This window comes from Varroa jacobsoni, unplaced genomic scaffold (assembly GCF_002532875.2).
Source record: "Varroa jacobsoni isolate VJ856 unplaced genomic scaffold, vjacob_1.0 scaffold_64, whole genome shotgun sequence".
Taxonomy (NCBI): Eukaryota; Metazoa; Arthropoda; class Arachnida; order Mesostigmata; family Varroidae; genus Varroa; species Varroa jacobsoni.
In genome coordinates, this window is record NW_019212966.1 from 911 (window position 1) to 24,856 (window position 23,946).

At 42.2% G+C, this 23,946-nt stretch overlaps 1 protein-coding gene and 1 long non-coding RNA gene across 3 annotated transcripts in view; one reads left to right on the forward strand and one right to left on the reverse strand.

Moving 5' to 3' along the window:
• Positions 1–4,625: 4,625 nt before the first annotated feature.
• Positions 4,626–23,946, reverse strand: part of LOC111261912 (rho guanine nucleotide exchange factor 28) — a 94,108-nt gene continuing 74,787 nt past the window's right edge. The window contains exon 9 of one of the 2 annotated variants that reach the window (XM_022835809.2): positions 4,626–5,889. In XM_022835809.2, coding sequence (XP_022691544.1) covers positions 5,761–5,889 — 129 coding nt within the window. In that variant the 3' untranslated portion in view covers positions 4,626–5,760. Of the gene's footprint in view, positions 5,890–10,625; positions 13,751–23,946 lie in introns of those variants that run through there. The other variant, XM_022835816.2, reaches the window with a different exon arrangement.
• On the forward strand, positions 5,813–10,528 carry LOC147753965 (uncharacterized). The gene is made up of 2 exons (XR_015311676.1): positions 5,813–5,918; positions 9,916–10,528. It is a non-coding gene; the product is annotated as an uncharacterized LOC147753965 (long non-coding RNA).

The window sequence follows — 23,946 nt, forward strand, 5'->3', positions numbered from 1 at the left end:
TTTTGACCTTTTTTTTTTTGCTCTACAAATGAGCCGTGTGCTGTTTAACACCCAGACGATGTTTACCCGAGTCTCTCTCCTTTAACGTTATAAGTAAAATCCCACAATAATAATTTTTGAAGGCTCCGTCAAAGACAAATGTCCTGCTGACAACGATGTTGCGCTATTGAATGTACACGGGTCCTTAACGTGCCATTGGCCAAGAACAGTAATAACACCGAGAGCAGCAAAACGATTGGGTCTCTGTTGTTTCGAGGGTAGTTTTACAAAATAGCAAATAAATTTAGTGAACAAATCTAAACCTTTTTATTCTAAGCATTTTTTTTTGTTGGTCGTACGTTTAGTACAAATGCGGGTGCGGGGAGTGAAAAGCTGAAGTTTTTAAAGAGAATGAGCTAGCGGGTTACCATCTAGAGTTACATTTCGTTTAGGTAACTAGCTCCCAGAAAGGGCTACCGCATTATGACCCGTTGGGCCTCCAAGTCGGTGCTTCGTCGTTGTATCAAACTGCCTCTTTCTGATCTCTACGTTCTATTACACCATCAACACTTCTCTGCCACGTACCAGTATGACCATTGCAGAATTCCGAAACGATGAGCCTTTCTGCTCCTTTCAAGAGGTTTGCTTTAGCCACCGGTTGTTTTGTGAAGAAAAGCAAGAAGTTATACACATAGTAGAACTCACAGACGGAGACACTCAGGCTCACAATTCAAATTACAAACGGTACTCTAAATTTCTAGTCGTTCTCTTATCTGGCTGCTTGCTGGTGATACTTTTTCGCTGGTTTCGATGGATGCTCGGTACTGCTAGGTTTCAGGTTTACATAAAAAAGCAAGGTCTTCGTATATTGCTTGTTTAACTAGGTCGTCATCCAGGACAGTCCACCAAGAGCAGCGAAGTCCAGCGAGCTTGACTGAGTTTTGCTGTGCAGCACAGAGACTCTAGTATATGTTTCGAGTAGCGGCACTAACAGAGGGTAATGAGGCTGGTCCCGAAGGCTTCAAATCCGGTGGCTCACTGTCTGATCACAATGTCCTACCATGGGCGGACGCCAGTTCCGTTAGGTAACATATTCAGGGAAGATTTTGTGTTCCAGAGCAGATGGACGCAAAAACATTTACGTATACAGGAAGTACAGAGATCCTTACGATGGAAAATCAGAATCATGATTAGCATCAGAACAACATTATATATCTGTAATTATCTGCTTCTAGTTCGTCAGCACTAACTTCGGTTACGTTACGCACGAATCTGTTGTACGCAATTGCTGATTATTGCCCTTTACAGTCTACACGGGTTACGCTAGCCCTTTTTTGCGTCAGCGGGCGGCTGATCTATGTCATACGTTCTGGACAATTATTTACGTTGCTCGATGAAATCAATACGCCGGACAAATACATTTGATGGCGTCTTCACTGAATCATTGCTCACTGTTTTTGGCTCGCCTTCTATGCGCTCACACTCCGGGTAATTTGCGTATCATTCAATAGAGGCTCTCAGTAGCACCAGCAGAGATCCGAAGCAAAGATAGTTCATACCAGTGTAGTATTTTTACCGTAAAAGCAAAACTTGATTCGCCGCTTGTGCTCTCAAAGCTGAACGAGCGATTAAAACTGACAGTGGTTCAGAGTGAGAGTTCAGAATGCTCTGGAGAGGAGGTGACCAGCAGTCTCGATATGGAAAAGCCGGAGAGGGCGTTGTTTTCGTCCTGCTTACGATGAGGTTAGCAGTATTGAAACGCAAGGCCAACATCTCCACCTTCGAATGAAACATTGGGCCACTCCCGTAAGGAGGCACTAGGCCATATCCATAAGGGATAGCGCTCATAAAACGGGGCATCGAGAATCGGTGCCAGTATAACGGCTACTTTCTACTTACATCTGTTCTTTAAAAAAAAAAGCTCAAAAACTGCTTTCGGCCTAAGCTAGTGCTCTTCTCCAGCTCCTTTCGTTTTTTTTTCTATCTTATTTTTCGTTTCGCTGGCGCGTCCAACACACGTACTGGAGGACGTTTTTTTCTAACCTCAGTTCAGCTACGTCGTCGCAACCCTACCGCGACCTTCTAATTTTCGGCACTTCAGATTCGGCAATTCAGACACACTATTCGGTTAAGCTACTTTTGATGGGTAGACAGTGAGTGCCGAGAAGTGTCCGGACGAAGTTAGTCTTTCCAAGACCGGTTTGTTGTCATGCTTCTGCTGTGGGGTTTTTTCCAGAAAAAGAAGAAAGATAGTACCATTTCACTTAACATAACCCTCCTATGCGGTCTGTCGGCTTGTCGAATCTGTCATTACCAGTGACCTTCAAATTGTTCAGACTCCTTACCCAGTAGCATATCTCAAGGATACAGCTATTGTTAAATTTTTTGCTTCTATAATTAAGATTGTAAACATACGCTCATATACTGCATCTACCTATTCGCACGTCTCTGCGCGTTCGAAGTTTTCTCTAAAGCTTAAATAAGTCTAGATTTCTTAAAATACTTAAAAAAAAAAACGCGCACGTAGGTCAAAGAAGCCTCTCCTGTTATTAAAATCAAAGCTGAAAAATCTCAGTGGAAAAATTACGTTGTGCAAATAATATTAAAAGAAATTTCCATAGATACTTATAAGAATGACGGTCAAACGCAATAGCAAAAATTGATATAAATAGTTCGCGATCGACACCCGTAGCAACAGTTGAACCTATTCGTGACTATTGAGAATCTACTGAACAATGTTTTCCATAGGGAATCTATTCGTCATTGATCTTCTGGTAAGATATGCCCAGTCTGGCTTAGTCACGAGACTACCGATGGAATACTTCGTTTGGTTATTATCGAGCTAGTGATTTTGAATTAGATCCAATCGACAGTTGTCTCGCCAACTCGTCACTTGTAATTAGGCCTTCCAAGGAATAGCTTGGGCTTCAATCACTACATAAATGTCAAGGTTTTACATGAGTTTCTAACCGCTGCCATTAGCATAAAGTACAAACCAGAAGAAGTTCTACATGCAGTTCTATCCACATGGAGCCTCCAAGGTGGCAATAAGTAAAACACATTTACACATAAGACGAAATGGCAGCACACCGTAGCAGCCGCTAACCTGAGAGTACTTGAAAGTTCCATGTTAAACTTAGCATATTTTACAAGCGTGTCGGTTACCGAATACGTGCCCACACTCAATATACTGTACTAATGTCATTATTTTTTTATTACAATCTTCCGTGGAATCATTGTCCTATAGCTTCAATATCTTCCCAGTGGTAACAGATCTACCCCCCAGCCCACCCGCCACCCCTGAAACCTCGATCTTGCCCTTACTTACACTTTTCGCTTTCTAGCAGCGTCGTCTTGTCGTATTTCGATTAAAGGCACGAGCCTTAATGACAGGTCATTATTTCTGATGGCTGGATTCCAGCGAAGTTCAGCTTCATCAGCACACATACCACATAAAAGAACATCTCGTTGCCCCCACACACAGACACACGCGCGCACACACCCGCCCTCCCACCCACACACACATATATAGATGAACGAACAGTGATGAACGGAGTACGTTCCGGTGATCCGAGCGCAAAAAAAACAGTTGCTCGAGTCAATGTGGCCGCGTCCCATCTATGGGTCATTGGCACGCGATCTGAGTGAGGCAACAATGGCCGCTATGTCATAAAATAGCGAAATCTCTGGCAACTGCGGAAGACAATGCACCGAACTTACGACGCTGGCGAGCGCGCTGAAGGTGCATGAATCCGATGAGGAGCCTCAGTCGTGACCTCTTCGATGTTTTTCTAGGGATAAATCAACCATCCAAGTGAAAAACAAAAAGAGCTAGAGAAAACACCGAACGCAGATTTCGGAGCCGTAACAGCTAATGGGGTTCTTCAACAAAAAAAAGACAGAAGAGACGCCAAACTGAACAATAGGATTCACGCGTCCGAAAAGACAGACATCAGAAAGAGCACTGCAAGTGCCTGCAAGTGGCAACTATCGCTACCATTATCTCTGTTATCATTACGATACAGAAAATGTACGATACGGGAGCATTAGTGCGCGAGACCGTAAAAAGCGCCTACTCGATGCGTTGTGATCAAACTGCAAAATTGACGACTGTATTCCAGCAGCTATAGAGACGGCCTTCTGGTGTGAAAATCTAAGCATAATATTTACCCACATCTTCTGGACACCCGTTTCGCCATTTCTTTCTAACACTTGTTTTCTTTAATAGCAGCTTCGAAATAGCAGTTCTCTTGCTCTATCAAGTGCTTTACTTTGAGTTATCGATCATCTGCGGAGGCGTTACCCGCCCACCCATTAGCCTTTTACAAGAATGGTCGACATCTTGTATTTTATTGGGCCTCGCCTGTCTTTTGGCCAATAAGTAGAAAAACACTGGCGCGCTAAAATTAAAGCACCGTACTCACGTATCATCCCATCCGCCGTTTTTATAACACTTAGCGAGATTACAGTTTTAAACTACACCAATATGGCTGGATCAGAGGCGTTAAGTTTACGCATGCGTATGCCAGTATTATCGTGTGTCAAAGATAACACGAGGAAAGATAACTAAAATTAGCTAATTCGAGTGCTTTGAAATCTAGTGGCGTCGGGTACTAACTAGTTTTATCGAGCATTTTTTCTTACTTTTTTCTTTTTCGTTTGGTTGTCACCGTTCCACATAGTATAACGTTTTCAAAAGCTTACGTTGCCAAATAAGCTATAAGTATTCATGCTCGTAACGCGTTCAAAGCAAGACCAAGACACGCCTCAGTGTGTCTAGATTTATTATTAATATTGTTGTGACATTCTAAGGGTTGAGCCTCCTACTTTTGGCCTGTGACCCACTACACCCCACTGTCCTCACCCTCGTTCCACAGTCGTACAACATGTTATCGATTTACGATTTTTTCCACGATGTTCCTGCGCGATGCCCAGATGTTTCAATCTACATAGACTAACTACATTGACAACGTCCTCTTAGAAAGAATAGATAATCCAAACCAAAGTGAAATTCAGAAGACTAAACTCTAATCAGCTAGCAGCTCGACGCAGGTGTATGGTAAAGCAACTGTGCTCTTCATTTTCTCTGTTCTGAAGCTTCTTATCTTATCTGTATTTTTTATTTGAATCTATGGTTTTCCCAAATATGTTTTTATATATATACTATTCGAATTAAGTATATATACGAATCGAACTATATAGTTAGCACAATATAGTATCACTATGCATTCCCTTCATCCACAATTATCAGGTCGAATTAAATAGCGAGCCGCAACGCGGATGATTTTTATTAGGATCGTACTGCCCCATTTATTACGACTGCTAATTATTCAGCCACAATAACAGAACGAACGGTCGATTGATTCTATTGCATTATTTACACACTTCACATTAATAATGTGTTCTTTTATTAGTTTTGCCTTCAGCTGTTTTTCCGCTGAAGTCATAGAGGTCGCTTTAGTTTCATGCCTTTTATTAGTTTGATGGTTATTGCACTGCAAATGGGCCTTACTGCCGGTTTTTCATTATAAATCCACGTTTTCTCGGGACGTCTTCATACGCCTACTCTCGTTTGCCCCGAGGCACAACAACAGGAACCATGCTCATCGCCCCCATTATCGACGCTTCCGTCGTTGCCTTTGACGGTCGCTGCGTGGGTCGGACATAGAGTTCTGGTTTAGAGGAATGGAGTCGGTCTTGGCGGTGCACTCAGAGTGGGCCAATCCTTACTGCTCTAGCTGCTGCTAGCCCACGTTCTTCCCCGCCTACACCGCCGGCAGGTTACCTGTTTGCTCCCGCTTGGAACGCCGCCGCAGAACAGCCGAGCGGTAAGCACGCGACGATCATAAACGCGATGGTCACCGTATGCGTGAATGTGTTTCTGGCATCAAGCCAACTCATATGCCGCACCTCCAGTAAACAGACGACAAGTATGAAGTGTAAGTAGATGTGTATTAGAGAGGAACAGTATATAGAACCTAGTTAAGCTCGATCTACGTTACCGTCATTGCTCCAAAGCTCAAATTCTCGCCATATAATGCGCGAAATACTGTCCAAGTGGACTTAGTAAATATTGGAGGTATAGTACCACGATAAGGGGACAATTTGTTCAGAAAATGATGTATCTTGATCGTATTTGCGGATCTGTAGATAATGTTATCATTATTGCTTCTATATTTATCATTGCTGCTATTGTTGACCATATAGGAGCTGTATGTCATCGAGATAATATTTTCCTGTAAAAAAAATACCTCAGGATCGCCTGGATTGTTTCCTGGGATCAATCAATGTAGGAAATCACTGACCGAACGCAGTGTTACAGATAGATATTCTAGCAAGTCGCCAAAACAAAGCAATATATACATAATATCATTCTATGATGACTGTAGACACTCAAATCATTTTTGATTGAAGAAAACGCCTAACAAGACAAACTCGATTATGTTTCCCAGACAATTTCTACTATATTCCGATAGCACAATATCAGACGGACACGCTCGTCCCGATAACAACCATCGTTGACGACAAATAACCGTCGAATGACATCGAGACTTTTAAGTAAGACACTTGCATCCCAGTCGAAAGAGTTGTCAGCAGCTCAATAGCTTCGATAATGTGTATGTGGGTTCGCCAACGGGCTTCACTGCAGCTGGTGTTATTCGCTGCGGACCAGCAACTGGGTCCGCAAATCCATAGACGCTGATCGCCAGTCACAAATTGATCGAAACAGTCGACTTGGAGACGCAAAAAACGTCGACATACAAAACTGTGATTGAGATATTCCATAGCAACAGTTTTCTTTTCTCATCCTTTATTTTTCGCTCTATATCCCGTATAATCTGAGGGGGAGGTAGTCTTTATGAATACCCTGCTGTTACTGTCGCCGCCATTACTGTTACTTTTGTAAACCAACCACCAGTTGTTCTAGTAAATGTTGTTTAACATATATAGACCTAAGCAAGACATAACAGGGCTAGCGCACACAGAGGATACAGTTTGCTGGCAACGAACTCGCCATAGGGGTCGATAACCTCACAACAATATGTTCGACCACGCAGTGTATATTTGTGTGTCTTCCCTTCTCGTCTTAACAAACGAGGCAGACCAATAATAAGCACAGCACGAGACCAATACAAATAGGCACATAGGCACGGAGACACACATACGTAGAGATACACATTGCCGCTAATGATTTTCATGACAGACTCCAAACGAAATTTTTCCTCTTTTCTTAGCCTGCAGCTGGGCCTATTGCTAGCGGCCACCTTGTGGCTGAGGCACAGACAGCTAGCTCGAGCAGTAGGCTAATGCAAAAGGGCTGCGGTAGGCCTCCAAAGTCGGTCCCGTCGGCCCAGCGCTCGATGAGTTCAGCCAACAATAAGTAGTAACAACCTACAGAATAAGAGAAGCCAGTCAAGAAAGATCAGAATGCAACAAGACAATCAAAGACAAGGCAACCTTTATGTTAGCGCCAGCCGCACTGCGGGTGGTCAGGACCTACGAAGGATCCCCGTTCATCCCGCTCATTTTTCCTACATCCCTCCCCCGAAGGGTGCGACTATTCTCCGAGTTTGTTCTCTAGAGCTGCGCTTGCTGTTGCTTCTGCACTCTCTGGTCGCATTCGTCAGAGTCCTGAGCATCCGCATCAGAGACGACGACAACGATCGCGGTGACAACAGCCGTGTAAAACAGCGTAAGAAAAAAAATAATCTGTTTTGAGGGTGTAAGAAGTATTCCTACAGAGGGTCCCTGGAGCTTCGCTTCGATTTCGACACGTGTTCTGCCTATCGGTCTGTTTGTATTTCTAGTTCACTACCTGCGATTTTATGTAAACGATTGTAACGCAACAATAGAGCCAGTTAGGTAAGAAACAAACAAGTTAAGCACGACAAGAAGCTATGGCTAGCGACGAAAAGCAGTATAAATTCATTGCATATTGTTAGTAGGAAAAAAAAAGTTAGACGGTATACCTTTCTTGTAGTTTAGCTACTCTATACGTGCAAACAGTATAAAACGAAGTTCTGCCGAAGTGAAGCAATAGTCTTACCTAAATCATGCTCCTCCATACATTATTCAATGATTTTTGTTGGTTATGGTCATACTGGCAACAAATCAATAACTTCAGTAGAAGATGACGGAAATTTACAGTCTTATTTGAAAGTTCGAAATTATGCACATACTCATCACTCACTCTGCTTCTACTAAATCGCTAAAATCAACGTTTTGACAAATAGTAATAATGATTTAATCTTTTTTTGTTCAATGTATGCAATGTAAATACATGTAACACAATGTATTCGGCATGTCGTTTAAAACAGGTGCGATTTTAATAACATTATATATAGCTGATGCAGGTTGTCGAAGCGGACTATTTTATTTATTATCTCGATTCTAGACGATAGCGGCGGACCTCTCTGGATCTCGAGCATCAATTGGTAGTACGCAGTTGTTATTCTATCATTTGATCAATATTTTGGCATTTTGTGAGGATGAACCGCCTTGCGTTTGTCTCTGTTTCGAGAGTCGCTTTTCAGGCAATATCTGGGTCGCGTAGATACGTAGATCGTGACGAGTCGTCCCTTTGCACATTACTGCTATCTCTAATAGACCCATTAAGTTTTTGTATTTTGCCAAACAATATTATAGGTTTTATAAAATTCGAAATAATTTTCAAAAAGCTACCACAGTCCTACATTATACGGACGACGTATTAATTAAAAACGATTTTGTATTAATTAGATTCTCAGCTAAGAAGGAAAAATGAAAAATTATCGCAGTCATCGATCGCTATCTACACCCAACAGGCTCAAAAATTTCTTTCAAGCCTCTTAAGTTTTCTAATCAGCAGTTGACTCTCGGAGATACGATAGCTGTACGCGTCCTATATTCTGGTACCCGTATAACGTTGTTCGTACGGTGACGGCAGTACGACCTCACCCGTGCTGTCCGATGTTGCATGGATTCTGTCGATCTGATATAGATTCTATTTTTGCACGTGGCGCAAAGCGCCACACAAGATGTTGTTCTATCGTCTGCAGTTTCGATTCAATAACTCGTACACAATATACACACATACGCACACACGCGTGTTTGTATTACATTGTCATGTTACGTCTCCCGTAAAAGGAGGGGGCAAAGAGAATGATAACAGACGGACGTTCACGACCTCGAAAGATAGTGCAGCTACAACACCCGAACAACGTTGCAGCTTACGCGACTGAAAATCGAATGCAGCAGTCGCTAACAACAAACATTATTGCAATCGTAATAACGACCGAGGCGTTGACCTGCCAAAGCTGACTTGCGTAGTGACAGATGTGTCTTTTGATATGATCGCTGGACATACGACTAACATACAGATCAATCAATTGATAGATCTCCGCTTAGTCGGTCTGATCAGGTGGTTGGGTGTCTTAACTCTACGATGTTGCTATCAGGAACGACACTGCTATTGATAGTGTGTTGCGATTGTCTCAGAAGAAACGGTTGACGAACATATTGCCCACAAACACTTTTATACGTGTCTCTTTATCAGCCAAATTCTTTGAATACACATATACATGCATCAGTAGAACCTGCGCCTAATGGACTGTGATATGATCAAAGCTCTGCAGCTACCCTCATACTGGCGCACCTCGGTCAGACACCTTTTTGGCCTGTAGCTGTGGCCGTTTCTACTCGACACGCCCTACTGCGACAACAAGGAAATTTTATCGTTCTTTGAATTATTATTATGATTACTATCACCTTTTCATTATTTTTTTATAGCGCTGTCACAATATGAGAAGCTACTAGTCTACTTGCCAACGCGTCTTAACCTTAAAGGCTAAGGCCATCGACGTTTGTGGCCACAGGCCCGCGCGAACTGTAGCCCTGCATTGAAATAAGCTTACATACTTACAGTTGCCTGTTCTACTTTCCAATGTTCCGTTCTAGCTTCAATGCACAACATTCCCCTTCGCATTTTGTTCGGCGTTGGGAATGTTCGGAAACATCTTAAGCAAGACAAACGCTGAGCGCTACGCGTTGACTGCCACCTCAGTAGCATGAACTTTGTTCAGGACGAAACACAGTAATTATTTGCGAAGGGGTCGACTAGATCATCTCGCCGGATTGTCAACGCCCAGTACCTGGCTACCCATTAAGCAACACTGCTGAAACGCAGAGATCAGCCAGTGGGTCGTTCTAAGCATTACTTCAACGTGCCGTCTGGTCTCGACTTTCATCATACTGCATCGGCTCGAGTACGAACTAACAAGCCATCCCTTAATCAAAATGACGATTACATACTCTTGCTCTGACTCCGACTACAAACACGAACGGAAACTCAATGTTGTTGCATGTAGTAATGGTGTAGTCTGATATATGCGGTTACCTTTTCTAATTTTAATTTTAACAATGGTCTTTATGACTAAGACATGAGCCACGAGCCATCTGGCAATTTCATTCGGCCATCGAGCCAGGCTCAACAAACTCAAGCCGGATATAATGGTCTTCAATAAAATTTCAAGCGTCCAATAACGTAATAAACAACATTCCTGAATATGTTTTTCCTTTGTACTCCTTTAGTTTTTTTCTTCACCTTTAATATATTGGGTTAACTTCTACTTCAATTAATATTTGTCCAAATAGCCTAAATAAGTGTTTTCCTGTTACACCGAAATACGTTGTGCGTTCCGAGCGTATGTATATACCTTCTATACTGGATAAGACTGTTCTCTAGTGATTCTTTAATTTCGACCCCTTTGCCTATTATTAATAACAATGCTTCTTTATAGGTGTGTTTATAATGTGTTTCTTTTATTTGCGCAGTAAAGAAGCATCTGGTAGAGCTAGAATACAGGCAAAACGAAGCACAAATTGAACCTTGTACGAAACATCAGTACGATCCGTAATGATTTGCTGATCCTTGGTATCGCTGTTAGATATAATTTGACTAGGTAAGAGGCTGTAAGGGCAGTCAAAATAATGGTTTATTCTTAGATATTCACCGTCATTCTACCTCTCGTCATAGTGATTTTGTCAACCTGTTACGATCGATGGGATAACAAGTGGTCAGCTACTTATATTCAAGTCATTGAATGACTTGCACGGGTTTGGAAGCTACCGTGCAAATGATAAAACACAGATTCACTTAATTTTCATTTATCATGCCTTACATGTATGAGTAAGTCAAAAGAGAATGAAGAGGTTCAATTTGTCCTAATTACAGATGCCTCAGACATCTAAATGCCTTCAAAGTAATCCCTGTACAATCGAATGCAAACGTCTGACCACTTTTCGTAATCACTTAAACCGACTTGGGACACAATCGTTAATATAAACCTGAGCTCGATCTCATTTTCCTCTTCAATTTTCTCTATAGCTTTAAAGCATGTTTTTCAAGTGTTTGGAGAGCGAAAAAGGCAAAAAAAAAGTTTAGATATAAACGGGACTAGAGCAACACGGACATGGCGTCCTTCCTACAAATAACGCGACAAAACTAACGACGTGCGAGCGATGCGTTGCCGCGCAAAAAAAGCCCACGACTTGTCTTTCAAAACTTGAAGCCTTTTTTGACCGACGACATTACGTACTTTCCTTAAAACTTCATGATTCTTCCTAATGGTAGTAGAACCCTTCGACATGTATTGATAGTACATAATTTTCCGATAAGCAAAAAATAGGGTTGAATATGAAATAAGAAGCTCTTCATTGTTCACCTGGATCCTTATTGCTTTCTCCAGCATTCTTTGATCTGGGCTCGCCTTTGAAGCTATAACCCACATAATTGTGCTTTTGTGGCCACGTCACATCAGTACACCTACGCCTTATAATGGCGCACTAAGGCAAATCCGGCTTCTCTTTGAATGCGTTAAGGCTCTCCTGAGATGGGTCTTTCGGCTCAGTAAGTTCTTGGTAGTCGATTCGACAATTTTGTGTTGCTTTTTTCATAATTTTTTTTTGTATTTGCTGCAAAAGATTGCTTACGACGGTGCCTGTATTCAGGGCTTGTTTGTCGCGACACCCTCAATCACTTGTATGCTCAGAACTAATTCATACCCTGGCCTCCAAAAACCTTTTAAAACACTGGCAGCACTGATGAGCATTTGACGTCTCGTTCTTCACACGGACTATAATGTACGCTTTTTAACGCTTCATTTTCGTTTTCCGAGAAGAAAATAAGACATTCTGCTTAATTTTTTTAAGGAACGTAGCTTCAATGTTTATATGTGCCACTGTTACGCGATAAGCAATTTACCACATAGTGATTTCATACAATACAGACTATGCCGCTATTAGTTTTCAGTTGTCTATGGGCATTGCAAGTTACAAAAAACAAACTCATTAGATTAATGTATTTTGTTTTATATTTTTACTTCTTCATACATTTTATCCAATTCAGTATATGGTACTTTACATATTTAAAAAAAAATGTACTCCATGTGTGAGCACCTGACATTATAGCATCTAAATATGTGTACAGTTACTTTAAGGTGATTCGTCTATTGCCAAGAAGTTTTCAACAACATTAAAGATACCGCCGGTGTTGTATGGAAAGGTTACACGGGCCTTTTCGGTACTATGCTGTAACTCTGTTTCTTCAATCTACGCCTCAAACCCAATTCTTTGCGTTCTTTTCGCCAACTATCATATTTTTCGTGCAGCATGTCAGAAACAAACCCATTGACTGAGTTGCCTAGCTCAGCAATCGGGTCAGGGTAAAGCCATAACCGTCGGCGCCTTACCGACTCGGATCAGCCTCGAGGCAGCCCAGGAACATATCTCCGACAACTACTACGACAATAAAGACACGAGACCGGACGCTCGGCAATCTTCAGTCAGTTATTCAGTCAGTCAGGTCGTCAAACAACTCACAAATTAGTAGATACTAAATCCATCGATTACCACAACGTGGCTTGTGGTTTGCATAAAAAGCAAACCCCAGAAACAACAATGGTAGCAACCATAAGGTTCAGCCAGCAAAGCTATCTACCCCATGAACACGAGCTCGCATATTGCGGGATATCTGTTTGACGTACGGCATGGTATCGTAATAGGTGGGCAAAAAACACTGCGCGACGACAGAGATACATTGGAATGATATAGACGCATACACCAAAATAGAAAGACACATTATAGGTATTCTAGCTTTTCGATATGCCATGGGCTAAACGTTTTAATATAGTCTATCATAATGACAGGATCATCATGGTCTGTCAAAGACTCATGGGCAAAGATTTTTACTGCTCTCTTTTTACAACAACGGAGGTTTCCTTTGATTTCGCATTTGAATTACCCAAAAAGAAAAAGATGGGCGAGTTTGGTAACATGAGCTAATCTTTTCCCTGCAAGGTCAATATCCTGCAAACCTTCGCGTTGTTGCGACACATATTCCTCCTCCAGGTTCGTATGAGTATACTAGTGTAACAGAATATCGTCAGAAAAATGTCATCAAAGCATCGCTAAATATTCATCCTTTGGACTCAGCTTCCTTGCATTTTTTCTTCTTCTTTTTTTCCCGCTTCGTCGTTTGTGCGTTTTCTTCCATAAAATGAAAATATAAAAACTAACGCTTTGTACTTCTTAGAAACACACTTTTAAAGCTCATCAGAGTCGAGATAGAAATAGCGCTACGGTTAAAAAAATGTCGAAGCCACAGTGTATCTCAAAGAAACCTTGAAATCCGCCATCCGTAGTGGGTCAAAGCATCTCGTGAAGGGAAAAGTCGAAAGAAAGCCATTACGTCGACTAGGTCCCACTGCGCGCCCTGACGGCCTTGAGTTGGTTCCTGCAACGAAGGAGATGGTATCTAAGCTTGCAGCTATCATCGCCAACGAACCGGTTAGCTGATATTATCAAAATAGTTCCGTTGCAGAAGCAACCCTGAGAACGACATTTTACTTCACCCCATCTTGGATATAAAAGATGATGTTTCGTGGCAGCCAAAGTCGAAATGGGGCAGTGGCAAAGATATTTAATTCCCTCTATTTTAGGATAATACAACATCAGACTTAGGGCAGAACAGGACAGATCGGCTAAACAGATGGTTGACATCCGAAAGAGCTGTCGATGAAAAAACGATTATTCCTGCCTATGTACGTCATTCGCTATGCGATATAATGGAATCTACTTCGCCAACGGCAGTAATATCAGAGTCAATGAGGGCGGCACATCATAGCACTGGTTGAAGGGGCAAGTGCTGGCCTATATGCACATGTCAGGGAGGTTCACTGTCAAACCTTAACTGAAATGTTGGTGGTCAAAATAGCGATCACACTTCCAGGCATAAGAGCCCAATCGACAAAATGCCAAGCGTGACCACATTTCTGCAGCACCTTTGTGCCAACTTATAGTCGACGCCAACTATCCCTAGCCAAACGCGTTATTACACGAAAATGTAAGCACGGTACTACGGCAAATTCAATTGCGAACCTAAATATGTTGTATACTTTTCTCGGTATCGGTGTCGTGCCAGTGATTTAGCTAGTAAAAATTATACGACAAACATCGTTTACCCTATTCATGAAACCAAAGATTCATTTAAATGTTATTCTAACCGACAGCAGGTAATTAATCGCAAATCGTCGAAACACAATCGCCAGATTTGAAGTCTACATGCCTGCATGATATGCGTAAGAACAGCTGGGAGATGCCCATACTCAAAAATGTGGGCCATCTGCTACGGTTGGTGTGACTACCATGGCTTAGGCGCTTACGCACTACATCAGGAACTGAGGGCATAGTACGTATCTTATGAAGTGCTGGATAGAACACTTCCGACTATCAATGCCCGTATGCTTTTGATTAACGGATACAACTAGCAGACGAAACCGTGTTGGCTGAATGAGCAAAAAACTGGCGAAACAATCTGAAACAGCAACTAAAATTAGATTTGTTCTACTGCGAAAGAGGATCAAAGATGGACATGCGCATGTAGCACGGTAGAAGACCAAGGTTGACAAAGCCTAAGCATCAATGCCGGGCAATCCTGACATCGATGACAAATGCATCTTGCCGCACCTGCAGCTCAAATACTCCTGATTTTTTCCAGCTCCGCCTTGCCTTTTGCCCAACCAGTGACCATCGTCGCAGTTTACAAGCTTAGCTTCTTTGGCTTGCCCCAACTTCTCCCGTACCATGTCCACCGCACGCGTATATGCAGATGTATTGCCCATTATATGCAGCATGGTCTCATTCTATACACGCAAGAAGCTAGCACAAGTGCCCACATAAATGCCAAAGTTTTTTTTTGATAACCCTCACTTGGTGGCAGTCTTCCCGCCCTTTAGCTCCTCTTTCTTTCATTTGCTATTCGGCCCACTAATGATTATGGCTGTCAAATTCCTAGAAAGTATGGCAAACCTAGAGGCGGCCGTCGCCAGCTCATCCAAACGTTTTATTACCTAGCGTAATTAGAACAAGAGGAACAGACGATTCAGAGGAAAAAGAATCACCTTACGTCCATACTCATACAAACACACACATATAGCAGAAGCGAGCAAGAGAAAAGAGTGTAGGTTATTAGGTAAAAAAGCCCCCGGTATGAAGGACACGTCGTCACTGTACACTTGCCGACCTCTCTGTCCCTCTTCCGCAAAAAGAGAAACGGAAAAAAGCGAATCGAACACAAAACTGACGACGTCAGCGGAAGCGGACTAAGATGCCGCTCTGACTTAGCTTATTTCCACCAATAGGGCATGCAAACGCTGAAACATCGGCTTGGCACCCACGCTCCGTTTTTCGTCACGGAGTTAACAGCGGTATCTCTAACGTGGCTAAAGCGTAGCAAAAATGGAAAGCTCCTGTGCTGGTCGACCGGTTGGAGGGTGAGCCTCATTGAACGCTCATCGTATTCACTCGGACGTATGACCATTGTACGTGCACGTACAACTGAAAACTTATTTTGCTCTTACTTGTGCAAGGGCGGAGCAGTAACAACGATAGCCTCAAGCTGAGTGAACAATTTCAGTTAGACGTTTTATGCAGAAGCGTCAATGACGTGATTGTACACTTATCGATTCTGTATAAAAAAATTAAGCCTGATACCTTTCATAGGTAATGTGCATTTATCCTAGTTCTGGAATGCTTCTGGGTTAACAATCGAACAGTTATATTTAGAGCTTACGGTAGACAAAAATGAACAGCTTGCGAGCCTAGTAAGTATGTTTAAATGTAAAAAAAAAAAAAATAAAATGTCCAGAGAGCCCGTCGACGTTTATATAATGAAACCTGTGCTTAATTCTGTATTCAGAAGATATTCTACGAAACTAAAAATGTGTTATATATTGTACCCATTTAATATACTAAGCTAAGTTTTATTGATTACTGAGCTAAGATAACGATTAATTCTGCCTTAAGCATCATCTGTATAGACGCATCTGGATCATTACGCTATATGCAATAGGCACAGGTCGAACAGGCTGGCATTTTGTCACAAATTCTTGACTATCTGTATGACTTGTGGAAGCTACAGCGTAACCAGAGGATATTACCCTCTCGTGAGAACTTTAGCTGGAAAAATGAAATATGTTTTAAAAGAAAAACTTAAGTCGAAGTTGTAACTACACGAACAACGACCAATCAGTGGGCCGGAACGTCTAAATGCTTCCGGAAATATCGAGACAAATCGCACAATTGGGCCCACCCTTTGTTCTATGACTGTAACCAATCGTGCCGCGAAATCGGTAATATTTATAATCTGTTTTTTCGTTTCAGAACGGTATTCTAGCTACTATCAGTGCTGAAAGTAGAGGAATATGCGATGTCCGTTAGTGAACCATATTGCCAATGCCCTTTGCCAAAAGTACGCACCTGCGCACCACTGTGTGATTTGGCGAGACAACAATCATGACTATTCTACCGGGTTTAAACCCACGCCGTGTCCTGTAAGGACCCTATCAAAAATCCTCTCTTCTTCAAGCCAAAGTTGTTTATAGCAAAAGCGTCTACTTGGTCATAAGCATCTATATGCTCATAGAGCAATATGTATATGTAATCTGCGTCTGTCATAGCTCTAATGTACAACAGGACATATGACCTTCGCAAAGATGTATTCAGGAGTGTTGTCGAACGATGTCGAAACCTCATTCACTTTGGGAATAGGTGAGTTTTGGAAACCCATGTTTTTTATAGGTCATCAAGCTCAAATCTCTCGCTGTTCCATTGCGTTGATTAGCATAACGAGATACAGAGAAGCGACGACTTACTATGGAAACTTGGGAAGTTTAGGAAGCATTTCCTTTCTTTGTTCTGATTGTATATAGTTGGGATTTCTTCTACGAAGTATAAGACACTTGAAATTGAATATTGTTCAGAACTTGGGAAAATCGAGTTTGCCCTACTATGTGTATCTATTTCACCGTGTGAGGTACAAATTCGTATTAAACAGATCCCACCTCGGTCTCTTCTATGGAATAATGCTAACAGAAGTTGACAGGACTTTTTTCCACGTTATTAGCTCGGCTCGTCTGGAATCATTCGAAAGTCCTTTATCAATGATAACGCCTCGGCGCAGCAAGTTCCCGGGAACGGAATTCGATACATGTTGTTAGGAGAATACATGTTGCTTCCCCAATAAGCAACCTTTATTATTAATAAAAAGAAAACTGTATAAAGCACACGCTATATCACTAGTTGACTATCCTGATGTTCTGACATGATACAGCGTGACTTTGGCAGGACACTCTTTGGCGGATGTGAAGTTGAAGCTCGTACAGAGAGTGCCTCTGCCTTGCCGGTTCTGCGGCGTTTTGGCTAACATTTATAGTATCATTGCTATCCACTGTATTTTTTAAACAATTTGTACAAGATTTTCGAAGGTTCAAAACGTATGCTACATAGTCGTTGTTGCATACCTTCAGCACTACTCCATCACCCCTACTATGTGTATTTATTGTTGTTGTCGTTGAAGATCGCACAAGGAATGGCACTTCCAATAAATCGCGAACAGTTAGATGTGTAGATATGCATAAAGCCGAGCTAAAGCCATTTCAGTGCTTCTGTTAGGCTTATCGGCCTATCGGACTCTTATCATTTCGAATACAAACAAATAGTCTCACCGTGGCTCTTATTGTGAATATCCAAAAATTGAACAGAGAAATACGCAGTTCATTAATGCCGTATAGCGTGTACTAATGCGCACGCACTAAACCCTCGACACATTCGTACTCGGCTTCAGAGGATCGTATAGGAAGCAGTGGTTTTCAAAAAGGAGAAAACAGCAGGATAGCGACAGTGGCGGTCGTAGGGATCAAATCGGAAGCACCGGTTGCTATGTCACACTGTTTGCAGTAGCAATGAAAAAAAAACTGGCTTTTCTTTTTCCCTATCCCTCAGGGCTTCCCATAGTAATGCAGTCGGTGAGATTTGTGAATGCATATTTGTATTAGACGAAGGAGCACATCGCCCATACCGTTATCATCTTCGTCTAGGGCCCTGCCACAATGACGGCAACAACAATAACAACAAGGACAGCAGCAGCAACAATGATGACGCCAAGGGCTAACCGAGAAGCTTAACAACGATGCCTGCGCCGCTCTATTGGTACGGATGCACGACGTAGTTGGAAGCGTAAATAGCACATATAGTGGATGTAGCTGGTAACAATGAATAGCAGTAGAAGTTAGTCGTATGAGATAGGTTCCGCTCCTTTTCGGCCCATTTTCTCCTTAACACTCTATGACGGGAAGAAATTCGCCAGAAGAAACAGACAGCGATGATTAACACTTGGCACAGTTGACGAGAAAAACCAAAAGAAAACTTTACGGCCTTGTCCATGTTTTCGAGTTGGTTACAGTGCTGGACTTCTATTTACTGGTAGTTGTTGTCGGACCTTTTTAGCCAGAGGAGTTCGACAAATATAATAGCAGCAAAACAAAAATCGCCGGACTGAAAGGCGGATGATATGTAATCGTAGTGGTAGCGCTAGGACAGCGGGTGATTTTATCGCCTAGCTTCCTATGAGATCGTCGACGATCAACACAGCTAAAGGAAGCCATCTCAAATAATGACTGCAGCTAAGAACTAGTTTTCGTAGAGGCAGGCCGTAGATGAGCGTTCCTTAAGCTCTTTTTCTGCAGTTGGTTCTACTGGAACGTAGATCAGGTATTTATAGGCTATCAGAGGTCCAGCGTCACCTAACCTGCTGCCGACCTTTGCAATTTGCTATGCTGCGCAAGGTTCTGCTAGAAATAATTTTTCATTTATTTATGCAGTTGTTTCATTCTCAGCCGTAGATGTATGTATGTGTACACTTGTGTCTCTGCGCGTTTAGGCGTGTATCTCTATATTTTCATGTAGTACTCGCGAGCTGTCTATTAGAAAAGCAGCGGCTTAATTACAGGCATTGACCTAGCGAGTTGTAAAACTGCATAAACGTACGACAAGCCAGAAAGCAACATTTTTGGTTAAGTTTATAAATAAATAATACAAATAAATGAAGTTTTATGTTTTAGGTTCAGTACTGCCTTAGTTAAGCAATTGCTTGAGATGTTGGACTCTAACCAGCCCAAAACAAAGTCGGTCTAAGCTCTGTTTCGGCCCCAAACGACCCACGTGTCGCGTCTTCTCTTCAAGTTCGATTAGTCAGTGAGTGACTTTCTTACAGTGCGATATAGATTTTTCTTATTTACTCACCTTTGCTGATAGTTACCAAAAACACAAGTCAACAGTACGATATCCCACAATTTGAGCAGTATATAGAATTATTTATAACGGTTTTCGTCACATGAGTCGTAGCAAGTCTTGTTAAGCTTATGCACCTAATTATGGAGATTTGCCCTCTATCGTAAAAAAGGTACTCAGAGGTAGCAAACACCTACATATATCGTTAGGCTCCTGGAAACCCGGTTTCCTACGGAATGTGTGGTGGAACTTACGCACGGCAAAGCGAGTGACGACTTCTCTGTTTAGCTGGCTCATCCCTTTCCACTCAAAGTCTCTCTTTGCACCCGAAGTAAAGAAACTTCCATTGATCGCCACGAATCTTTTGTTCGCGATTCCTAAGGTTGGCCTTGAAGGCTTCCGTTGCTGGGAGCTCGAAACCATAACGTAGTTCTTCGAAAAGCAGCGACGAGTCGGCTTCAAGGTAAGTGAAGCAATTTTGGATCACTATATGTAAATCCCAGTGTTCTTTTGAAAAACGAGGCTTTCACGTGATCTAATTTTTTGAGGCTCTCTGCAATAAATTTTGTTTTAAATGAAGTACATCATACATTGCGATCGGAGCTATTTTGAGGTCGAACATGCTGCCAGCGAGTGTGAGGGACCAGGCTACTTTATTGCCTATGGGGCTAACACTATCTTTCTGCATGTTTCGGTGACGTGTGCAGCGAAACTTTTGCCGTTCAGGTTATTCTGTTCTCTTGGTGAATAGCGACGATAAGGTAGCACATTCATAGGTACATCCGCCTCACGCGGCATAAGCACAACTTTGTCTTTAAGCGTGGAGTCGAAGGCAGGATTGGAGTTAATGAACCTCGGGTACAGCGGATTGCACCGCGTGGCAAGCGCTCGTTTCTGTGGAACGTACTCTACTCAATACGTTTTGCTCTGCTGAGATAGCCTGTATGCTTTTTAAGTAGTTGATCCTAATTCGAAAGTCAGCAGGCATCTCGTAGCTAACACTCTTCCTCTGCTATTTTCCGTCGTGATGGCCTCGTTGCTAAGTCGCCTTTTCCTTTAAGGGTCACTCACGGGGTAGCATTTCTCTACCAGGCTGTGAATGTACTAATATGTAGACATTTGTTAAATAGTGTCGTTTAGTACGGTAGTACAACGTCGCGTATAAGTTGTTCGTTGCAGACCCTATCTGCACCGGCGGCGTCCTTGTTACATTGCTTCCCGAGACCTTGCATTAGTTTTATTGTCTTATTGAAGAATATCGCGTTGTATTGATATTCCCTTTTCCAACGCTACGGCACAAAAGAGCATCACGCGTGGTATCGTATCCTTCGATGAAAATGTCTCCGAAAACTCCGATTCATAGGGGCCGAAGGACTAATTGGGCAAGTTCCCAAGCTGGTATGTTGCGCTAGCCACTTGTATAGTTGATCTTCTGCATTAGTGACCAAACAAGTCCCCGGCCGCTTGAGGTATTCTCGTCCTTGTGGTATGTACGTTTTTCGGCAGATAATCGTAAAAACGGAGGCTAAAGAATGGAATTTGAGCTGTAAGCACAGATTCTCGGCTATAAGCCTAAAGACCATCTGGACTATTCGGGCAAAGCTGCAAGAGAAAACGAACCTCGGTCTATACTCTTCTCGAGGAGGACGGAAAAGCTATATTGTAAATTGGCAAATTTTAACCATGCGCCACGCATAAATTGTGGTATTCGTCACGTCAGGTATAAGGAAGATAAGGGAAAAGCTTGTTTCCATTTACACGTCGGCGTTTGACAGTACATGCAGGTCCAACAGAAACAGTGAAGTCTATCGGTTTCGGTATATGAACACGAATTTTTGCGCCGTCTTACATAGATGATTTTTACCCTAAAACCTTACTTTACCCCTGGTTACGCTCGTTGTAGATGTATCGATTGTCGAACTCCCTGCATGCTTTAGGAAGGTCGATTTTGAAATGGGACAAAACATTCAACAACTAGAATCCGTGAGTGTATCTATAAGGGCCGTAATCCGGTTTGAGTTCGGCTGGTTTTAGCGGCCGTTAATGTTGTTGGTAATGGCCAGAGGAAAGGCAGAATGAAAAGGCAGCGCCCCAGATACACCAACGAGTCTCCCTACCACCTTGATTCCGAACCAGCCGGCTTAATGTAAGCTATTACGAGACTTAGTCGTTCGCCAGGTAAGGCAATAACGTTTTTCTCACTACACACTGCGTCTGCGAAAATGAAGACGCCTCTAGTAGGATGGCCTGGTCAACTGCATTTAACTGTAGGGCAGTGCGTTAAATGTGGCAAGCGCTTCATTCGACATTTTTACTTCTTTGTAGTAAAATATAACCTTTTCGCCCAACCAATATAATTCTAAGACCCAGTTCCTGCTGCGTTTTAGCTCTGTCTCTGATGTGAAACATGTGGAAGATGAGCAAGTATTTCTCCGAGGTTTTAGCCAATACCATGGTCCGATTGAGCACTAAGATATGCAACGACTACTACATCGGCATAGTGACCGCTATGATTCTTTCCGATGGCTAGGATTTTAATATATGAGACCCAGTCTTTGGCTTGTCGTGTTAATTATATCAAGAATTAATTGCCATTATATCATTATTATTGTGATTGTGGGGTAGCAATGAAGGTGATGAATGAAACAGAAACCTGTATTCGAATTACGTTGGAGCAGTAAGGGTACTAGGTGCATTTTGACAACCAGAGATAATTAGCAAGATATTTGATGGGCACAACAGCGTACGATGACATTACTAATTGAGCAGCAATTAACTCTGTATAACAATAAGGTTTCTTCGAGTATGGCTCTTCCGCTGTGTTCCCGAACGATGATAACGAGCCGACCCAACTCTCGTTAGTAGTAACCACTTAATACAGTTCTATTACTCTTATAAACATTACTGAACGGGTGCCTCTTATTTTATCCTATATACGTATCCTTCCGCTGTTCAACTAATTATCAGCCTTTTGTGTTTGGCCGCTGTCCAGTGGACGACGAATAGAGGCATTAGTTTTAGACAACAAAGTATATCAGCTGCAAACAAACCAACTCCGAGGCGCCCTAAAAACTATTGTAGAACAATAATATTTGAGTAATCTCAGTTGGGAGCCTTAATAACAGTCAGTTTGTCCTCATTAGTTCGATAAAAATTCTAGTCGGGGGACTCGAGGGCAAATAGCACCTAAATATCTGCTTTGGTTTTTGTCGGGTCCTTTTAGAAGTGCCTTTGAAGCTTATAAGCCGCTCTCATGTCGTACAACGTCAGTGACTTAAAATGAGCGAATACGAATAGGATAACAACAACGATCGAGTTATAGGCCTCTTTGAAGTCACATGTATGAGGTCGGTCAATTGATTAAACGCGGTCTCAGTAGTATTCTAGATAATACGCTATAGCTATATTTACGGGTTTTAGCCTTCGTTGGTGTTATGTCGTTGATATCGTAAACATCGATGCCCGCACACGGCCAGTTACATAGTAGAACCATATGATAGCATCGGTGTGCCCATATATGCAAGTAAGTCCGTTAATCAATTTGTGGGTTAATATATTACAAACACCTAGACGTCAAGCATTTGGCCTATCAAAAACTAACTTACTGAAAACTCTTATTGCAATGACGTCTGCGGAACTTTTCGCTTTCTTAAAAAAAAAGATAGAAAATAACCAGTTTTCAATAAAGCGGGGTTGTGTGGGCATTTTTTTGTTCGTCCAGGGTCACCGTCTCTTAAACTGAATCGAATAGGAATTTTGCCAAAGAATTACATAATTGAATAAATTCTTATTTGTTGGTGATCTATATCTTCCCTGAAGGCAGACTGGCCGAGCCAGAAAGGCCTAAAGTAGATGTTAAGTCTATAGGATTGGCCATTTTTAGATGATAATCCTCTTTTTACTGGCAAGCATGCTACTATTCTAAGCGTCCTTTTGTAATTGTATAAAGACCTTCGATGCGGTTCTCCAATTTAGTAAGCCCTTTTTTTTGCTTCCCTTTTACGTTAGTTTCCCTACATTAGTTGATGCAATACGACTGGTAGCAGGCAATTTAAACTATCGTTAGGGGATATTTTTGCATTCTATGTACCGGTTACACGTGGCAAATCACAGCGGTTTCGAAGGGCACAAATCGAAAGCTTACATCTCTGTATTGTCATCCGCCTCAAATCTAAAAGAACAATAACAGAGTATTAGACTTTTCTGAGTGGAGTTCTATGGTCGATTCGCTTGCGAGATTTGAAATCGGCTTTTCCTTTAAATCACAAACGTGTCCTTGCATTAGGGGAACTTGTCTGGGGCCGGATGGTCTCTGAAGATCGCTGTGACGCAACGGGTTCCGCTGAATAAACGCGCAGGCGT